The 18,076-nt window shown below is 46.3% G+C and overlaps 1 protein-coding gene across 1 annotated transcript in view; it reads right to left on the bottom strand.

The window, feature by feature from the left end:
* Positions 1 to 7,459: 7,459 nt before the first annotated feature.
* The window catches only part of gart (phosphoribosylglycinamide formyltransferase), a 17,537-nt gene continuing 6,920 nt past the window's right edge, over positions 7,460 to 18,076 (bottom strand). The window contains exons 10-22 of the mRNA XM_080531128.1: positions 17,540 to 17,708; positions 16,504 to 16,735; positions 15,792 to 15,889; positions 13,783 to 13,892; positions 13,240 to 13,438; positions 12,717 to 12,968; positions 12,390 to 12,542; positions 11,961 to 12,161; positions 11,308 to 11,472; positions 9,774 to 9,904; positions 9,146 to 9,287; positions 8,677 to 8,792; positions 7,460 to 8,230 (exon numbers count right to left, since the gene is read on the bottom strand). Of these exons, the coding sequence (XP_080387254.1) occupies positions 8,027 to 8,230; positions 8,677 to 8,792; positions 9,146 to 9,287; positions 9,774 to 9,904; positions 11,308 to 11,472; positions 11,961 to 12,161; positions 12,390 to 12,542; positions 12,717 to 12,968; positions 13,240 to 13,438; positions 13,783 to 13,892; positions 15,792 to 15,889; positions 16,504 to 16,735; positions 17,540 to 17,708 (2,172 nt within the window). The 3' untranslated portion in view covers positions 7,460 to 8,026. The remainder of the gene's footprint in view (positions 8,231 to 8,676; positions 8,793 to 9,145; positions 9,288 to 9,773; positions 9,905 to 11,307; positions 11,473 to 11,960; positions 12,162 to 12,389; positions 12,543 to 12,716; positions 12,969 to 13,239; positions 13,439 to 13,782; positions 13,893 to 15,791; positions 15,890 to 16,503; positions 16,736 to 17,539; positions 17,709 to 18,076) is intronic.

Raw genomic sequence — 18,076 nt, 5'->3', positions numbered from 1 at the left:
AGACAGAGTAATTACGAACTCAGAGGAATATGTATGTTTATGAAAACAAAGATTAGAACAAATGCAAAACATGGCCAGATGTATAAAACAAGATGTATAACAGTTAAAGGAGTTAACTTATGGAATACTTTTGAAAAGGAAATGAAAATGTGTAGTACACTAAAAGGATTAAAGAAATTACAAAAAAATAAGATGATTAACAAGTATAAAACAGAGGTATAAATATAGTTTTGTTTGGTATTTTTGAAAACATGCTTAAGTAAAAATGTGTTTATAAATGTTTCTATGTCTTGATTATGCACTCATAAGGGAAAAACCACTAATGTAAAAAGGTTAGGTGCATTAATATAGTTTTTTGTTTGGTACTTTTGAGTTTTCTGTTAAGATGCGTAAGTGAATTTTTGTTTATAAAAGTTTCAATGTTTTGATTATGTACTCATGGGGAAAAACCCATACATGTAAAAAGGGTAGGCGCAATAAGCCATGGCTTCAGCCTACACCTTTTTGGTCCTGGTGTTACGCATTGTGACTGTGTACATTTTTAATATCTGTATTATGAATTGTAAAGGGACCAAAATAAACATTCTCAATCAATACAGCATGCAAATATTGTGTGCAGGTTTTTATCATAATATGAGTGTGTCACTTACTATGATATCAACTGTATGTTTCATTGTTTTGGACTAATTGTTCTTATTTTTGACTTTGACCAAAGTCTGTCTCAAATGAGAACCACCCACAGATAATCTCTCTAGAGAGGGATGAGGTGGAGCTCTCCTCAGAGCCCCTCTCCATGGTGAGGACGCCTCCCATGACAGGTGAGGTGAAGATCCCCAGTGTCCTCGTGGAGGAAATGACCCTCCACCAGACCCTCCAGTCTGTTGATGAGGCCAAGGCAGAGCCCCAGGACATCATGACAGCCCCTGAAGTTGTACCCCCTCCTCAGAGAGAAGAGGGCCCCAGGGCCAAAGAAGCATGTATCCCTCCACAGACGGATGGTTATGAGCCCCAATCTACCCCTCCACAGAGGGATGAGGTGGAGCTTCTTCCAGAGGCCCTCTCCATGGTGAGGACACCTCCCATGACGGATGAGGTGAAGATTCCCAGTGTCCTCATGGAGGAAATGACCCTTCACCAGACCCCCCAGTCTGTTGATGAGCCCAAGGCAGAGCCCCAAGACATCATGACAGCCCCTGAGGTTGAACCACCTCCTCAGAGAGAAGAGGGCCCCAGGGCCAAAGAGGCATGTACCCCTCCACAGAGGGATGAGGTGGAGCTCCTTCCAGAGGCCCTCTCCATGGTGAGGACACCTCCCATGACGGTTGAGGTGAAGATGCCCAGCGTCCTCATGGAGGAAATGACCCTTCACCAGACCCCCCAGTCTGTTGATGAGCCCAAGGCAGAGCCCCAAGACATCATGACAGCCCCTGAGGTTGAACCACCTCCTCAGAGAGAAGAGGGCCCCAGGGCCAAAGAGGCATGTACCCCTCCACAGAGGGATGAGGTGGAGCTCCTTCCAGAGGCCCTCTCCATGGTGAGGACACCTCCCATGACGGTTGAGGTGAAGATGCCCAGCGTCCTCATTGAGGAAATGACCCTCCACCAGACCCTCCAGTCTGTTGATGAGGCCAAAGAGGCATGTACCCCTCCACAGTGGGATGAGGTGGAGATTCCCAGTGTCCTTGAGAAAATGACCCTCCATCGGACGATGATGAGGGATGAGGTGGAGCTCCTACCAGAGGTGGAGATTCCCAGTGTCCTCCTCTTTACCCACAGGGATGAAGACACAGCACCGGAGGTTGTTACCCCTCCCCAGAGGAAAGAGGTGGAGCTCCTCCCAAAGGCCCTGTCAGTGGTAAACACACCTCCCATGACAGGTGTCAACTCTCAGGCCAAGGCAGACAGCACGACACAGTTTGCCTTCTGTACAACATTTAATCCCCAACAGAGGGACCAGGGGGACATCTTCCCTGACGCCGACCCCCCATCAAAGTGGGATCTGGAGATGGGTGCTGTGGGTGTGGCTACAGGTGTGGAGGAAATAACCCTCCACCAGACCCTCCAGTCTGTTGATGAGGCCAAGGCAGAGCCCCAGGACATCATGACAGCCCCTGAGGTTGTACCACCTCCACAGAGGGAAGGTTGGGAGCCCCAATCTACCCCTCCACAGAGGGATGAGGTGGAGCTTCTTAGTCAGGAGGTTGAGCCTCCACAACAGCTTGACACTAAAATGTGCCTCTGGAAGGTGGAGCTCCTTCCAAAGGCCCTCTCCATGGTGAGGACATTGCCCATGATGGTTCAGGTGGAGCCTCCTAGTGACCTCTTCGAGGAAGTTGACCTTCTGGACAAGGCAGTGGCCAAAAACACTGTGACCCCGACACAGTTTGCCTTCTTGAAGGCATTTAATCCCCAACAGCGGGACCAGTGTCACCAGCTCCCTGACACCAACCCCCCATATAAGTGGGATCTGCTGGAGATTGGCGCTCTGGGTGTTGAGCCTCCACAACAGCTGGGAGTTCGACCGAAAACCTGCCTCGAGGTGAGACCCCAGATTACTACACACAGGGGTAAAACATGCGCTTCATCAGAGGACAAGGGGCAGGATTTAGATCCAGCTACACCTTAAGGTCCACATTTAACTATCATCTTACAGCAGTCATATTCTAACTGTACAAGCATTGCTTTTTATCCAACTCATTCAGGTTAGTTTCATTGAGCAGATTTTATTTATATAATTATTTTTTCACAGAGCATGCCCTTTCCATCACCTCCACCAATGATGGCTCCACCAACGACAGCTGCCCTTAAGATGGTTCCCGTCATGAAGCCTTACTGTCTGTGGGATCCTCCATCTACCACTCCAGGACACATACACTCTAGGAGTGCAGGTAATTACTGCTGTGGCTTAACTCCTTACACCCAGTCAGTCTGTAATGATTATAATGACTGTGGTGATGATGGTGATGATGACGATAATTTGATCATGTTTTTTTTTCAGTCTGTAATGACTGTAATCAGTACTCAAGTTGTAAAAGAAAATCAGGGGGGGATGGTGGATTTTATCATATGGGGACAATTTTAGCATCCCCACAGGTAAAATGTAAAAATGTTGGTAAAAATGTCAATTGCATGTGTGCGCGTGCCCCCTCGCCCACAGTATTTTACTCAATATGCGCAAAACTAAATGTTGAAATAGCAGTAATACCACGTTCATTGATAGAATGACATAAGGGATGGAAAGGGGGGATGGCAGTTTTAGAAGGGGGATGATTTTTACTGTTTTTATTTCAGAGGGGATGCCATCCCCCCTCATCCCCCCTCAACTCGAGTGCTGACTGTAATGATTGTGGTGATGTTGACGAACATTTTATCATGTTTTTTCCTAGTAACAATATGTCCAGTGAGGAGGTCCCCCGAACTTCTGAACCCCAGTGTAATGGCCTCCACGGGTCCAGGACAGGGACCTGGAGCGCTGCTGGACCCAATGGACCCCGCAACAATGATGGACCCCGCAACAACCATGGCGCCCATCCCCAAGACACTGGAGAGTCAGTACTTATTTGAGCCATTTGTTTTCTCTCTTCTGCGTTGAGTTACATTATGGTTATGACTGCTTTTAACAGACAGAGAGTAATGTGTTTTTTAATGTCTCTACAGCTACCAAGGAGAAGGGCCATGGTCTTCTGGGAAATGTTGTGTCCCATATCAGGAGAGTTGCCAGTTTAGGTAAGACCCTCCCAGCTATTTTAAGACCCGTTTTAGACATTTTCACCTTTGGTTTACTGCTTTCTGTGTAATGCAGAAAACATACTGTATATATATTCATTATTTCCTGAACTTAAAATGTGTTCTTTACAGTAACATGCAGCTTGACTGAAGTAACAGTGTAAATGACTTTTTTCTTTCTTTCACAGGCTATGATAATCCCCAAAGGAGCCTTTTCACTGATACCGATTATTTTAAAAAAAAAAACTAAAAAAATTCCCAAAACTTCTCGGCATATCAAATAAAATAAAAAGCATTCCCACCGCTTCTCTCATTCATTCCTTAAATCAGATGGACTTGTGTGTTTTACCTTTTATCTTTCCATAGTGTCATTTGCTCTCTGAGTTTAGACAGGTATGTTGGAGGTGTACTACATTGTAATGTGCTATGAAGAGCTTTGCATTTTTTTTTACTGATTTATTTGCCCTGCAATCAACTTGTCAGTCAATTGTTGGAATTTGGTATTTTTGCTCTAGGCACAGAGTCACCCATATTCGGCACCCCTAGAGCAATTAGGGGTTAAGTGCCTTGCTCAAGGCCACATGCAAGCTCCCTCCTGAGGCAGGGATCAAACTAGCCAGCCAACTGCTAGCCAGCCTCTCTAACCTCTAGGCTACCTACCAAAGCATTGATCCTTCCCAATGTGAACTGGATCTACTCTGACCAGTGTCAAACATCAAATTGAGCAAACACCGCAACATAAGGTTGAACTAACCCTTATCTTCTTTGCAAGTGGCATAGATTGTTACCAGGGCCGTTACCAAAACGTATAAGAGGAAGTTACTGTAATTTAGCCGCTAACACGCTCGCGACGTTGCAAGCTAAACTCCAAAATGCTAGGTGACAGAGCAATAGACCCAGAATTTTTTTTAAAGGATTTTTAAAATACTTTTATTGACAACAAGAAATGTTTGATGAAAAAAGAAAGAAAAAAAGAAACACACATGAAAAAGCATAATCAAAGTTAGCTCTTTGCGCAACAGCATCCTTACACATAAGGACAAACATGGTTTGAGGAAACATCATTAAGGCCCCTTCAAGTGAATTGTCAAAACAAACAGTATATCAACTGTTCAATCCAACATGGTGTTTGGCTTTCATCATGGCATTTTTGTAGAACAGGAAAAAACTGTCAATAATATGACCACGTTGGTGACTTGTAAGAACTTGAACAGGCAAAAACATCCTTAGCTTGGTTGGTAGTCCTCTCAAGGTACCTTGATGGTGTGTGTGTGTGTGTGTGTGTGTGTGTGTGTGTGTGTGTGTGTGTCAGTCGCTGTGTTCCTGGCTGTTGCTCAGTTCAGGAATAGGGTTGTTGCTGGTGTCTCTCCTCTCACACACTGGGGAGTCTGGCTCCAGCAGAGAGCCTTTGTCTAGGGGTCTGTTCTTTGGGCTGCGGTCCAAATCATCATCATCATCAACATTGTCTTCTTGATGGTTCCTCTGACTGGAGAAGTGTGATGAGGAGCTGGTGGAGGGTTCCTCAGCTGACTGACTCAGAGTCGCGGTCTGGGAGGCCTCTGAGGAGGGAGGGAGATCTTGTTTATTTTATTTTTTTACTGATTTATTGCCATGCAATCAACTTGTCAGTCAATTGTTGGAATTTGGTATTTTTGCTCTAGGCACAGAGTCAGCCATATTTGGCGCCCCTGGAGCAATTAGGGGTTAAGTGCCTTGCTCAACGACACATGCAAGCTCCCTCCTGAGGTGGGCATCGAACCAGCGGCCTTCCGAGTGCTAGCCGGCCTCTCTAACCTCTAGGCTACCGCCGCCCCAATTAATTAATTAATTCATAAATAATTAATTAAGATTAACCAATGCATAACTGTATTCCTCAACATACCCTTTCCAACTGAGGTCATTTGGTTAAATGTCTGCAATTCAATCTCTATATCGGGTATGGCAAAGTCAATCAAATGTCGGCAGAGGAATTGAGATATTGGATGAGTTCCCTGTAGCCCGCTGCCCACATGAACCCAAGATGATTTTAAAGGTACAACAGCTTTCAGGAAAATAACCCACTGGTGTTTTTTATTTATTTTTTATTTTTTACTGTTTCGAACTACAAATACATTTTCTACCCTGTCAAAATGTCCTTCTGGGTGTGGTTGGGTGACTGACCTGTGTGCTGTTGCATACGCGCCAGTCTTCTCTCCAGGGCCAACTGTTTGTTCAGCTCCATACGTCTCTGCTGCTCCTCGGTCAGGGAGGGGAGGGCCGTGGGAGCGGGGGCGGGGGCTGGGGTGGAGTGGATCAGTCTTGGGGGTTCGTCAGCGAAACCTCCATCTCCGAACGGGTCTGGGTCGTCATGGATAGGGTCTTCTCTCCGTACTGCTTCCTCCCCCTCCTCACCTGGATGAATTGAGAAAGTCACTCAGCCTGTGAATCACTACGTTTGTTTAGGAACATGACAAGTCAAGGCTCTTCTGTAGTAATAACATTATCATACCCGTGGTTACTTCAAAAAGACACTTCCATTGTTTTCCACCTAGTGTTTGGTGTATTACTGTAAAGATGCCCTGGATAGTGACATTTGTAGCTTACCGTCTTTGCCTATGAAATCGTCATGTGTCAACGGCATGTCCAATCGTATTCGCTTGAGACAAGTCTGATGAAAATAAAGCAAGAATTAAGGTTTCACACATGTTTTTTTAAACACACTAAAGCCATTGAGGATCATATGGGAGAGGTTTTCCTTTGTTTTTCTCACCTGCACTTCTTTTTTGCTGCCTAATGTCTCTAATTTGCCTATGAAGTCATCAAACTGCAGTTTGGGGTACAGTCTGTGAGCCCAATTCTCCATAGTCTGCATCAACACTTTCAGATTCTCAGTCTGGACACGGATGGACGGACATGCGCACAAACACACACACACACACACACACACACATTTTTGAGCTTACAACAAAATAAATAAAACAAAACATTTGGCCGTCATGGATCATTAATTTGATTCCTTTATGATAAATAACAGCCTATCCCTACAGGACCTGACGACAGTTAAGATTACCTCATGTCCTTTGCCTTTGAAGTGAACATTGTCAAACAGGGTGCGTAGAAGATGGGTCGTGGCTGGGTCTTCCAGCATGACAACGACCCGAAACACACAGCCAGGGCAACTAAGGAGTGGCTCCGTAAGAAGCATCTCAAGGTCCTGGAGTGGCCTAGCCAGTCTCCAGACCTGAACCCAATAGAAAATCTTTGGAGGGAGCTGAAAGTCCGTGTTGCCCAGCGACAGCCCCGAAACCTGAAGGATCTGGAGAAGATCTGTATGGAGGAGTGGGCCCAAATCCCTGCTGCAGTGTGTGCAAACCTGGTCAAGAACTACAGGAAACGTCTGATCTCTGTAATTGCAAACAAAGGTTTCTTTACCAAATATTAAGTTCTGTTTTTCTGATGTATCAAATACTTATTTCATGCAATAAAATGTAAATTAATTACTTTAAAATCATACAATTTGATTTTCTGGATTTTTTTTTTAGATTCTGTCTCTCACAGTTGAAGTGTACCTATGATAAAAATTACAGACCTCTACATTCTTTCTAAGTGGGAAAACGTGCAAAATCAGCAGTGTATCAAATACTTGTTCTCCCCACTGTATATTATAATAATGTATGTTTGATATACATTGGTTGTTAATAAAGACTCATCATGGGAAACAGGGAATGTTCAGCAGTGCAAGTTTAATGCTAGGACAGATAGAAATGCCACAGTTGAGGCATTTTTCACTAAGTGTTATCCAGAGAGACCATTTCATGATAATAACACAATACTACAGCAACAGTCATCTGCAAACACAACATTGGATGACCTTTCATGCAATTCCCCACCAAGGAGTAATCTAAATTCTACTTCAAGTAACATTCTCTTATAATGGTTCAAATGGAATGTGTGCAGTGTTTGTGTTGACATTTTAGTCTTGGCACAAGGAATATGTTGTAAAGGGAAACAATTTGGGACAACAGCCAAGGGAGGAATGGCGTTAAACAGAGAATGCAATCATAGCCATGGCAACCTAGTCTTATTTTCTAGTCACATTCTATACATGGACATGTAAACGTGAAAGGCATGGTTGGCCTTTAAGCAATTTGGAATTGACTAGTCATTGGTTGGAGCAGCCTCCACTCATTTCAACATAGCCCTGATTTGTCAATTTATAAAATGTTAGTCATATATTGTAACTGAAAGGCATGTGGACTAGCTCAGCTGACTGGGCGGTGGTAGAGCTGTGGGGTGTGTATGGGGGGGGGGGGGGGGGGGGTTAGGGATAGCCCTGTGCGACCGAGCTCCAGACGATGCGGTTGTCCTCCCCTAGCTTCACAGCCCCGCCAGCCACCAACTCCAGAGCTGCAGGGAAGGCCCTGTGCTCCGCCTCCCGGATACGATCTGATAGGCTCTCCTCTGTGTCACTCACCAGCACGGGCACTGCCTCCTGTACAATGATGGCCCCGGCATCGACTTCCTCCTATGGTCAAAGGATGTGGGGGGGGGGGGGAGACAGGGATCTTTAAGATCAATATCTGTGGTGGAAATTAAGTATTATTTGTGAATAAGAAGTAAAAAAAGAAAAGAATGTGTGTCGTTATGTTTCATTGTAGGGAAGAGCAGCATGAGATGAACTGCTGCTCTGGTCAGTTGTGACAGTCATTGTTACTCTTGTCATCCTTGATCTGGCCTCAGAGCAGGGTTGCCAGATGGGGCGGGTTCTTATTTTACATACATCATTGGCAACAGACATACAGTTTAGGGGGGCAGGAGATGGGCACCTGCCCAATAGTAATAAGCGGTTTTCTGACAATATAGGTTTTGGGCTGGTTTTTGGTGGATTTAGCGGGTTATTAGACTGTGGTTAGGCTGGAAATTGTCAATCCTATCTGGCAACCCTGCCTCAGAGCATTTGCTTGTACTTACAGCCACAAAGTGGACAGTGCAGCCGGTGACTCGTGCCCCGACCTGCAGAGCCTGCTTCTGGGCGTTGACGCCCTTAAAGGAGGGCAGCAGGGACGGGTGGATGTTCAGCAGTTTACCTGACAGCACACACAAAACACAACACTGCGTAAGCAATCACTTTGTTTTCTGAAATACTTTTTTTTATATATATATCTGTACACCGTTGTTTTCTTTTTTGGGTACAGGCACAGTTTACAAAGAGGAACAACTTTCGGCGGTCGACTTAGGGGTGGGCATCGACGATCGATAATTGATCGATAAGGATCTTGGTCGATCACAAAATAAAACATTTGGTCGATCACAAAAAAAAAAAAATTTTTTTTTTTTTTTGTGATCGACCAAATGTTTTATTTTGTGATCGACCAAGATCCTTATCGATCAATTATCGATCAATTATCGATCGTCGATGTCCACCCCTAGCCGGTCGTACCGTTCCATTTCCTGACAAAGGGGCCGGTGAGGATCCTCATGAAGCCGGCCAGACACACCACCTCCACGCCGAACTCCTCCAGCACCCGGTCGATGGTGCCGTCAAACTCCGCCCGGCTGCCGTACTGCTTATGATCCACCACCTAGTTAAAAAAAAAGAAAAGAAAGGCGTTCTAGTTCTCTGTTCAAACACCGAATGGGGGATAAAGAAAATAAAACTCTCATTTCGTTTTTATTAAGTCAATTGTATAATTTGCATTTGTATATTCTTGTCCCTGACTTGTATGCCTTTGTTCGCCAATAAAAAAATATATATATATAAAAAAAAAATGTATCCACCACCTGGCCAGGGAGCAGACGCAGAGTGACCCCAGAGCTGAACACACACACACACACACACACACACACACACACACACACACACACACAACCACCCTGACTTTACAGGGGGGCGTGGCTAACTGAGGTTATTTACGGGATGAAAGCCTACAGGTGAGTTTCAGCCGTATACCACGTTGGTCTTTTCAGACCGGTACAGAGGGAGTAGGTCCAGTGATACATCGTCTAACTGGACAGGAGAGGGAGCCACTGCAGTGCTGTTCACGCCCGAGGCTGAAGGGAGTACAGACCCGTGTTTGTATCCCAGCCAGAGAGGCTCTCTTCAGGCCCAGGACACCAGGCCGGTTGGAGATGACCACCAGGATCTCAGCTGAGCTGGACGGACGCTTCGCATACTCCATCAGCGCCTGAAGATTAGTGCCTGGGACAGAGACAGGGACAGGGACAGAGACAGAGACAGGGACAGAGATAGAGACACACACACACACACACACACACACACACACACACACACGCACACGTCAGGTGATAGTTCTATTTCAGTGCATACGGCTATAGAACTAAAGTGCCATGAACAGTGATATTTCACACCCAGTCATTCTAACAGTCATATTTCACACCCAGTCTTGTTCATCATGCCACATTGAATCACACGTTTCCTCTCTTTGGAGCGAGCTGCACTCTAGCTCTGGTAGGAGTGCTACTCAAAGTAGTACACCAGCCCAGGAGGTTTATGAGTGCGTTGTGATTGGATATTTAGATTCAGAATTTCTGTCAGAATCACTGCATATTTCAAAAGTCCATAACAACACTCGAACTCAACTCTGAAATAGTAATATAAAATGTGTCTGTTTTAGTTTCTAGATAAAGAATAACTTTCTGTTCTGTTTTATAGTTTTAAACATAAGCAATACATCAGTGTTTTTCTCCCCGAGTACGAGATCACTCATGCTGTCGACGCTAATCGGTCTGTTGCCTCGGGTGCCTGATGCAGAAACCAAAACTTGCCTTTTGGATTGAAACTTCTTACAATAAAATGAGGTAAAAAAAAAAGTGGTTTATAGATGAATTAGGTTCAAAATGTATAAATAACATATCAAAAAAGTAAAACAGAAATTACTCAGAAGCAACATTGGTATAACAAAACGTTGATTCAAGTGTTTGGAGTGTGTTTAAGATGTCTTTGCAGTATGAATGGGCTTCAATGGGCAACACAAGCTGACCAAAAGCTGCGTCTAAATATTGAAAGAAGCGAGTCAGACAAATAAAAACTATGTGAGGTGACTATATCAAATCCAGGTGCAAAGAAAACCGTATTATAAGACGCAAATGGAGTGGAACATGGCTTTAAGTCATTGTGATAGCAAATTCCAGTCCTATAGGATTCTAATTTAGCCTTTGCACAACTGCTTGGTTGCACACACCCCTGGTCAATGTGAACACTCAATTACCAGCACTACTGCTGTTTACAAATACTACCTTGCACATACCATATCTTTGCACATTGCACATACTGTACCTCCTTTGATATAGCCACTATTTATACATCTGTACATACCATACTGTACAAAGCTCATAACTGGATATACCTCTAACTACCATACATGGCATACTTTACCTATCACTGTCATGTTTTTATATCATGTGTTATATATCGCTATTTGCACTTCTGATTAGACGCTATACTGCATTTCGTTGCCTGGTACTTCTACTCTGCAATGACAATAAAGTTGAATCTAATGGCGTTGTGACCGATGACGAGACACACACACACACACACACACACACACACACAACACACAACACACAACACACAACACACACCTGTCCCTGAGATGAGGACGGCCACTCTGGTCCTCCTGCGTGGGGTAGTACCATCCCCTTGAGAAGCTCCATTCGGTAGGACTACCGTGTCAATGGAGGGGGTGGAGTTGGCGGGGCCCACCTGCAAGCTGTGCTTCAGGTTCCGAATCACCACTGGCTCCGCACCTACACAACACAACCCCCCCCCACACACATCAAAAATAGAAAAAAAGCAACCCATTCCAGACAGCAACGCTTGCCCGGAGCAAGTAAAACATTCGCCGGGTTGAGTGGAGTGAAGATATTATAAAGCGTACAGGATGCAACGGGTGATCGACAGGCGCGTACGCTTTGATAATATCTTCACTCCACGATCATCTAGTCTGGTCTGGTGCCTGCGCCGTCTGTTGTTCTTCCTGCACACAGGTACAAATATCCAGGATCTAGCAGCGTCGTCGGGTTCGCGCAAACAAATCCGGCGAATGTTTTACTTGCTCCGGGCAAGCGGGCAAGCGTTACTGTCGAACCCTGCATTCTGAACAAAACCAAGAGCTATGTACGAGTCCGTGTGTGGTCTATCAAACTATCATCCTGACAAAGAGTAAACATAATATGTGACTGCAGAAGTTTGGTTGTGTCAATGTAGGTACAGCCCCTCTCGTCCCTGGCCTCACCAGGCTGTTTGTGGGCGAGTGAACCCACGATCCAGGCCTCGTTGGCCTGAAGCTGCCGCAGGACCCTCTGGGCGTCCGGGGGGGACACCACCAGCACGCCGCCCAGGCCACAGTTGAAGGTGCGGCCCATCTCGTCCTCGCTGAGAGACCCCTCCCTCTGGAGCCAGGAGAACACCGGGGGGATGCTCCAACGGGACGCGTCTGTGAAGGGCACACGCACACACACACGCACACACACACACACACACACACACACGCACACACAAATACGCACACATTAAAAAACAAACAGTCACGCAGAGATTATCTTTCTAAAGATTCCTGTTTCATCCTCAAACGTATCTTGTTCACAGCCACCCTTTGAAGATTTGTATTTAATTGTTTTCATGTGACGCATTGTGTGCGTGCGTGTGTGTGTGTGTGTCTCACCAAGGTCGACGGCCAGTTCCTGCGGCAGCACTCGAGGGATGTTCTCCAGGAGGCCGCCCCCTGTGATGTGGGCGTAGGCCTTGACGGCTCCGCTGCGGAGGATGGGCAGGAGCAGACGGCTGTAGATCTTAGTGGGCGTCAGTAGAACCTCGCCTGTCAATCAACAGGGGGGGGGGGGACGGGGACGACACACTTCACTTCAAGGGGGGTGGAGGTGTGGGGGCCCTGGGGTACTTCTAGTAATGAAACATAGGGGCGTCTAATTCACCGTAATAAGGACGTCTGATTAGCGGTAATGAATGAACGGGTCTATTAAGCCTAACCTACCCATGGTCTCCCCGGGTTTCCCAAAGGGAGCGGGGGAGCTGTAGCTGAGGCCGGCCTTCTCCAGGACCTTGCGTACCAGGCTGAAGCCGTTGCTGTGCACCCCGGAGGAGGCCACCCCGATAAGCAGGTCCCCCTCCGCGATGTCCCCCAGCCTGGGCAGCAGGGCGCTCCTCTCCACGGCCCCCACGCAGAACCCGGCCAGGTCGTACTCCCCGGCGCCGTACACGCCCGGCATCTCCGCCGTCTCGCCGCCTGAACACACGCGCACACACGCGCACACGCAAACACACACACGCACCCACACATTCAAATACTGGTAGAAACACAGGTAACACAAGAGCACAATCTCTCACGCACACGCGCACACACGCACGCACACACACACGCACACACACACACACACACACACACAGTCCAGATCTTCTCTCTCACAATATCGACATGCTAACAACCACAGTTCTTGCGTCCGAGGCTCGGGGACCTATCAGCATCTACTCCAGCGTATCTCTGAGCGAGCCCTCACCCAGCAGAGCGCAGCCCGCCATCTCACACGCAGCAGCGATTCCGCCAACCACAGAGGCGGCCACGGCCACGTCCAAGCGCCCGCAGGAGAAGTAGTCCAGGAAGAAGAGCGGCTCCGCCCCCTGGGCCAGCACGTCGTTGACGCACATGGCCACCAGGTCCTGTCCCAGAGTGCCGTGCTGCTGACACGCCTGGGCGATCTACAGAGAATGAGGAGAGGGTCCGGGGGGAAGAGAAGGTAAGGTCATGACCCTCAGGCAGACAGGAATGATACTCTGTTTCTCCTAATAAGGAGAAGAATGTTTTATTTGCCATGCAATCAACTTGGTATTTGGTATTTATTTGCTCTAGGCACAGGGTCGGTCATAGTCAACGCGCCTGGAGCAATTAGGGGTTAAGTGCCTTGCTCAAGGGCACATGCAAGCTCCCTCCTGAGGCGGGGATCGAACCAGCAACCTTCCAATTGCTAGCCGGTCTCTCTAACTTGTAGGGGCTACCGTCGCCCCCCATAAATGATAAATAAGAGTGGGCACGGCGGTCAAACCTTGAGCTTGGTTCCTACTCCATCTGTTCCAGACACCAGGATGGGGTCAATGAACCCTGCAGCCTTCAGGTCAAAGAGTCCTGCAAAGCCCCCCAGCTCAGCGTTGCACCCTAGTGGACAAGAGCAGAAACAACAACACCACTGTGAGGCTCCCATCATGTGTGGGTAACAACTCATTCACGTACCGTATGTGTTTCACAACTCAACACTTTGTGTTTCACTGTAGTTTACACCAATACAAAAAACTGTTAACTAAATTAACAACATTCGAAGCCACATTGTCTGCGACCATCTGTTAAAGCCAGGCACATCAATAAACCATTCACTTTATAATTATATTAAACTAAGATAAAGCTGACAAGACAAACAACCTTATTTATTTTCACAAAATTAACTTCACACGTGAGGAAACGTAATTAGCTTGAGACTGATTAGCTGAACGATAGGCTGACTGGGATGAATGTCTCCGCAGCTCTTAACCATTAAGGGGATGAAAAGCAGCTGACCCTGAATCAGTCTTTAGTCCTACTTCTACAACAGCATGTTTGGATACTGGATTCTGATTGGCTAGCAACAGTGGTAAATACCCCAACTCCCTTCAGTTCAGCTCCAACCGTATTTCCAGTATCAATGCACCTGCCAATCAATCTGATTAAGAACACCTGTGCTGACTCCCAAGTGAATGTGGCCTAGCCTACAATGCAATCGTTGATCTTGTTTATGGGACTATGTTTATGGGACTACTAATGATTGTAAATAAATTAATTTACTGTTACAACTGTGTATTTTTTTATATTATGTGGAAGCTTTTGTAGAAAACCAATTTACCATTCGAGGGCGGGGGTTGTGGAGACATTTACCACTGGTACAGGCCTTGTGCCACAACCCTGTACCAAAGGTAAATGTCTCCACAACCCTAATTCCTCTCATGGTAAATTGCTTACATAATAGCTGGGACTGAAGTCTATGGCTGTGTTCGGAATAGCATACTAGCATACTACTCATCTGTGATCATATAAGTCTGATCACGGAGGAGCGGTGGTATTTTCACTATACTGGGAATTAACATGGTGAAATGCATTCTTAGACAAGGCTACGTCGTCATGATTACAAATATGCCACTTGAAATGCATGAAATCCAAGTTTATTCGTGTCTTACACACACGTTCGCCTAGTATTTGACTGCTTGTAGCCCAATCACGAATGATCCCAGTATTGTAGCTTCAGACGGACAAGTTGGTTGTAGTGCTTGCTGCAGCAAGCCCACAATATGTTATTGCTCATATATATTTATTTTAATCATGTTCTTTTACCAACTGCTAAGACAACAATATAGTAAGGTAGTTACTTGAGCTAGCTAAAGATATTGGCCCCCCACATCATTTTACAACTTGTTGTAATTATGTTACGATGTTTCTGTCGAACTCCGTAAGTGAAGGTATGTAAGCAACGCAGGGTGCGTTCGTAAATTCGCTCTGAGAGCGCCGGAGCGCACACTGGGTTCAACGTCATAAAGGGACCAGGTAATTTGATTGGACAGGAGGCATTCCATGAGTGCTGATCAGATTTCCAGGGCGAATTTCCGAACGCAGCCGTAATGTAGCTAGCGAACAGAAGACAGAAAAAAACGTCAGAGCAGATATATAAACGGGTTATTTTGATAAACTGGACACATTTTGGGAATATATGTGGTTACCTTCTCGCCTGAAAACATATTAAAACTTCATAAAATGACATGTTAACACTTGTAAAGCCAAAATTACAGCTTTTAGCCAATGGAGGTTTAAATTCCCCGCTGGCGGCCAGTGCGAAATGCATTCTGGGAGGCAGTATGCATACTGCAGTGTAAACGGTCGGCTGGTTTTCGCATACTTATTATGAATTTAGTAGGCAGTATGCAGTATATACTCATTGAGTATGCTAGTATGCAGTATGCAGTATATACTCATTGAGTATGCCATATTCTAGTATACCATTTCGAACACAGTCTATGTGAGGGGGAGAACTACCTGAGCGAGAGGTGGCCTTGGCCAGAGGCTTGATCATGTCCACCAGCCTGTTGCCTGCAGCAATGTCCACTCCACTGTCCTTATAGGTCAGGCCTCTGCTGGAGAAACATACAGCAAGGGTCAGAGGTCGGAAGAACGCACCAATCAGGGTGAAGCAATCTGTCTTCTATGGGCCACTTAAACAAGCAATTATGTCTGCCTGTCAACTCAGGGTGGTTCTCTTTCCAGTTCACCTCTACCTTTATTAGAGGATGACGCATAGATGGATGATATTGTTTTTTACTAATTCAATATTCCACACACGTCTCTCCTTCTCTAACCCCTTCGTTGGAAAAAAGGAAACGGGGTGTACATTGTAGTGAAAAGGACGCATCATGATATTGAGGTTAATCTGCAGCTAAGTGGCTTAATGGTTCCATTTCAATAACTGGCTAGCATCTCCAAGTCATAAAAAGGAAAAAGGGGGATTTTAAGTAAATCAAATTTTATTGGAAAATTCGACACAGTACCATACAGAATGTTCGGTCTTGAGACACTACTACAGGAATGTGACACTGTCATAAATCCTATGAAAACGATACAGTAACATACTATGGTTGAGTTTAACTATCTAGAAAGAGGGAAACAGTTCTGGAAAAAAAATGACAAACAATGAGAAAAAGGGGGTGTGTGTAGGTGTGGGTTCAGGCTGTCCCCTCTCTCTCACACACACCTGTGTTGGGTCAGGTGTGTGACGGCTCTGTGACCGATATCGTGGCGATACACAGCTCCAGGGAACCCTATGGCCTCCACGCCCTGATTGGCTGCGCGCAGGGCGGTCTCCAGCGACGACCTCACCGCGGTGACCGTAAGGACACGCCCCCCGCTGGACACCACCGCCCCGTCTTTGAGCGCGGTGCCCGCGTGGAACACCTGCACCCCCGCCTCCTCCACCTGAGCCAGCCCTGAGGGAACAACAACACAATGACCCCCACCTCTTTTATCATCCCTAACCAGGGTTGCCAGATGGGATTGACACTTTCCAGCCTAACCACAGTCTAAAAACCACCAAATCGTCAGAAAACCGCTAATTACTATTGGGCAGGTGCCCATCTCCTGTCCCTAAACTGTATGTCTGTTGCCAATGATGTTTGTAAAATAAAAATAAAAATCCTGGATATTGTATGTAGCTACTGTGGTGTGTGGTTTAACTTCACACATTTTGTAACTTTCAGGCACTGACATTTTGATACCGCCTAAATGCTATTTGCTATCCAGGCCAACCCGCCCAAATGCTTTTTTTCCGGCCCAGTGTGATCAAAAGTAGCCCCATCTGGCAACCCTGTCCCTAACAGCCTGACCTTGATTCACCATATCTCTGGCCTGAAGATTTTTTCATAGTCATATAAACTTCCTCCTTCCTTCTTCTAGCTTTGGCACCTGCTCCTAGCATAGACTTTTTTCTTTTTTTTTCTTATAATGACTGATAATGACATTATAGATGATTCACTTATTTTTTTAGACAAATGCACTTGTAAGTCACTTTGGACAAAAGACATCTGCTAAATGTCAAAACGTGTTAAATGTTATTAATGTAGTCGAGTCACTTACTTAGAGAAAACTCAGGGGGGCCTTACACACATAACTAGCTCGTACATCACTCGTCTGGCTTGGTTGAGGATACCGTGTACTGGAATGTTGAGCTGACACTGAGAAGATGTGATGGGGCAGGGGCATTGTGACGTAGGGAGGGGGGGGAGGGAGGGTACCTGTGATCTCGACACCTTTCTTGTAGGACCCGGGGTATCCGGCGCTGGCCATGACCACGGTGACTGCAGCGCTTCCCTCCTGCCAGACGGGGGCGCTTGAGGCCAGCTTCCCCTGCAGGGTGCTCTGCAGCACCTCGTACAAGTCGCTCTTCAACAGAGGCATCAACACCTGCAATGACAGGGTGTCAGATGTGTCATGGACCACACACACACACACACACACATACACATACACATACACATACACATACACATACACATACACATACACATACACATACACACCACACATACACATACACATACACATGAAGATCACCGGCGCCCCCCTCCCCTCTCTGGAGGAGCTGTACAACACACGCTGTCTCAGGAGGGCCTCCAAGATCTCCAGGGACCCGACCCACCCTGGGCACGTACACTTTGTCAGGCTGCCCTCGAACAGGAGGTACAGGACCCCGGCCGCTAAGACAAACAGACTGAAGAACTGCTTCTACCACAGGGCCGTCAAGGCCCTGAACACAGAAAAGGCCTAAGTTC

The sequence above is a fragment of the Nansenia antarctica genome, assembly GCF_963989245.1.
Source record: "Nansenia antarctica genome assembly, chromosome: 5".
Taxonomy (NCBI): Eukaryota; Metazoa; Chordata; class Actinopteri; order Argentiniformes; family Microstomatidae; genus Nansenia; species Nansenia antarctica.
Note: the sequence above shows the minus strand (reverse complement) of the source record. Positions and strands in the feature narration are given on the sequence as shown.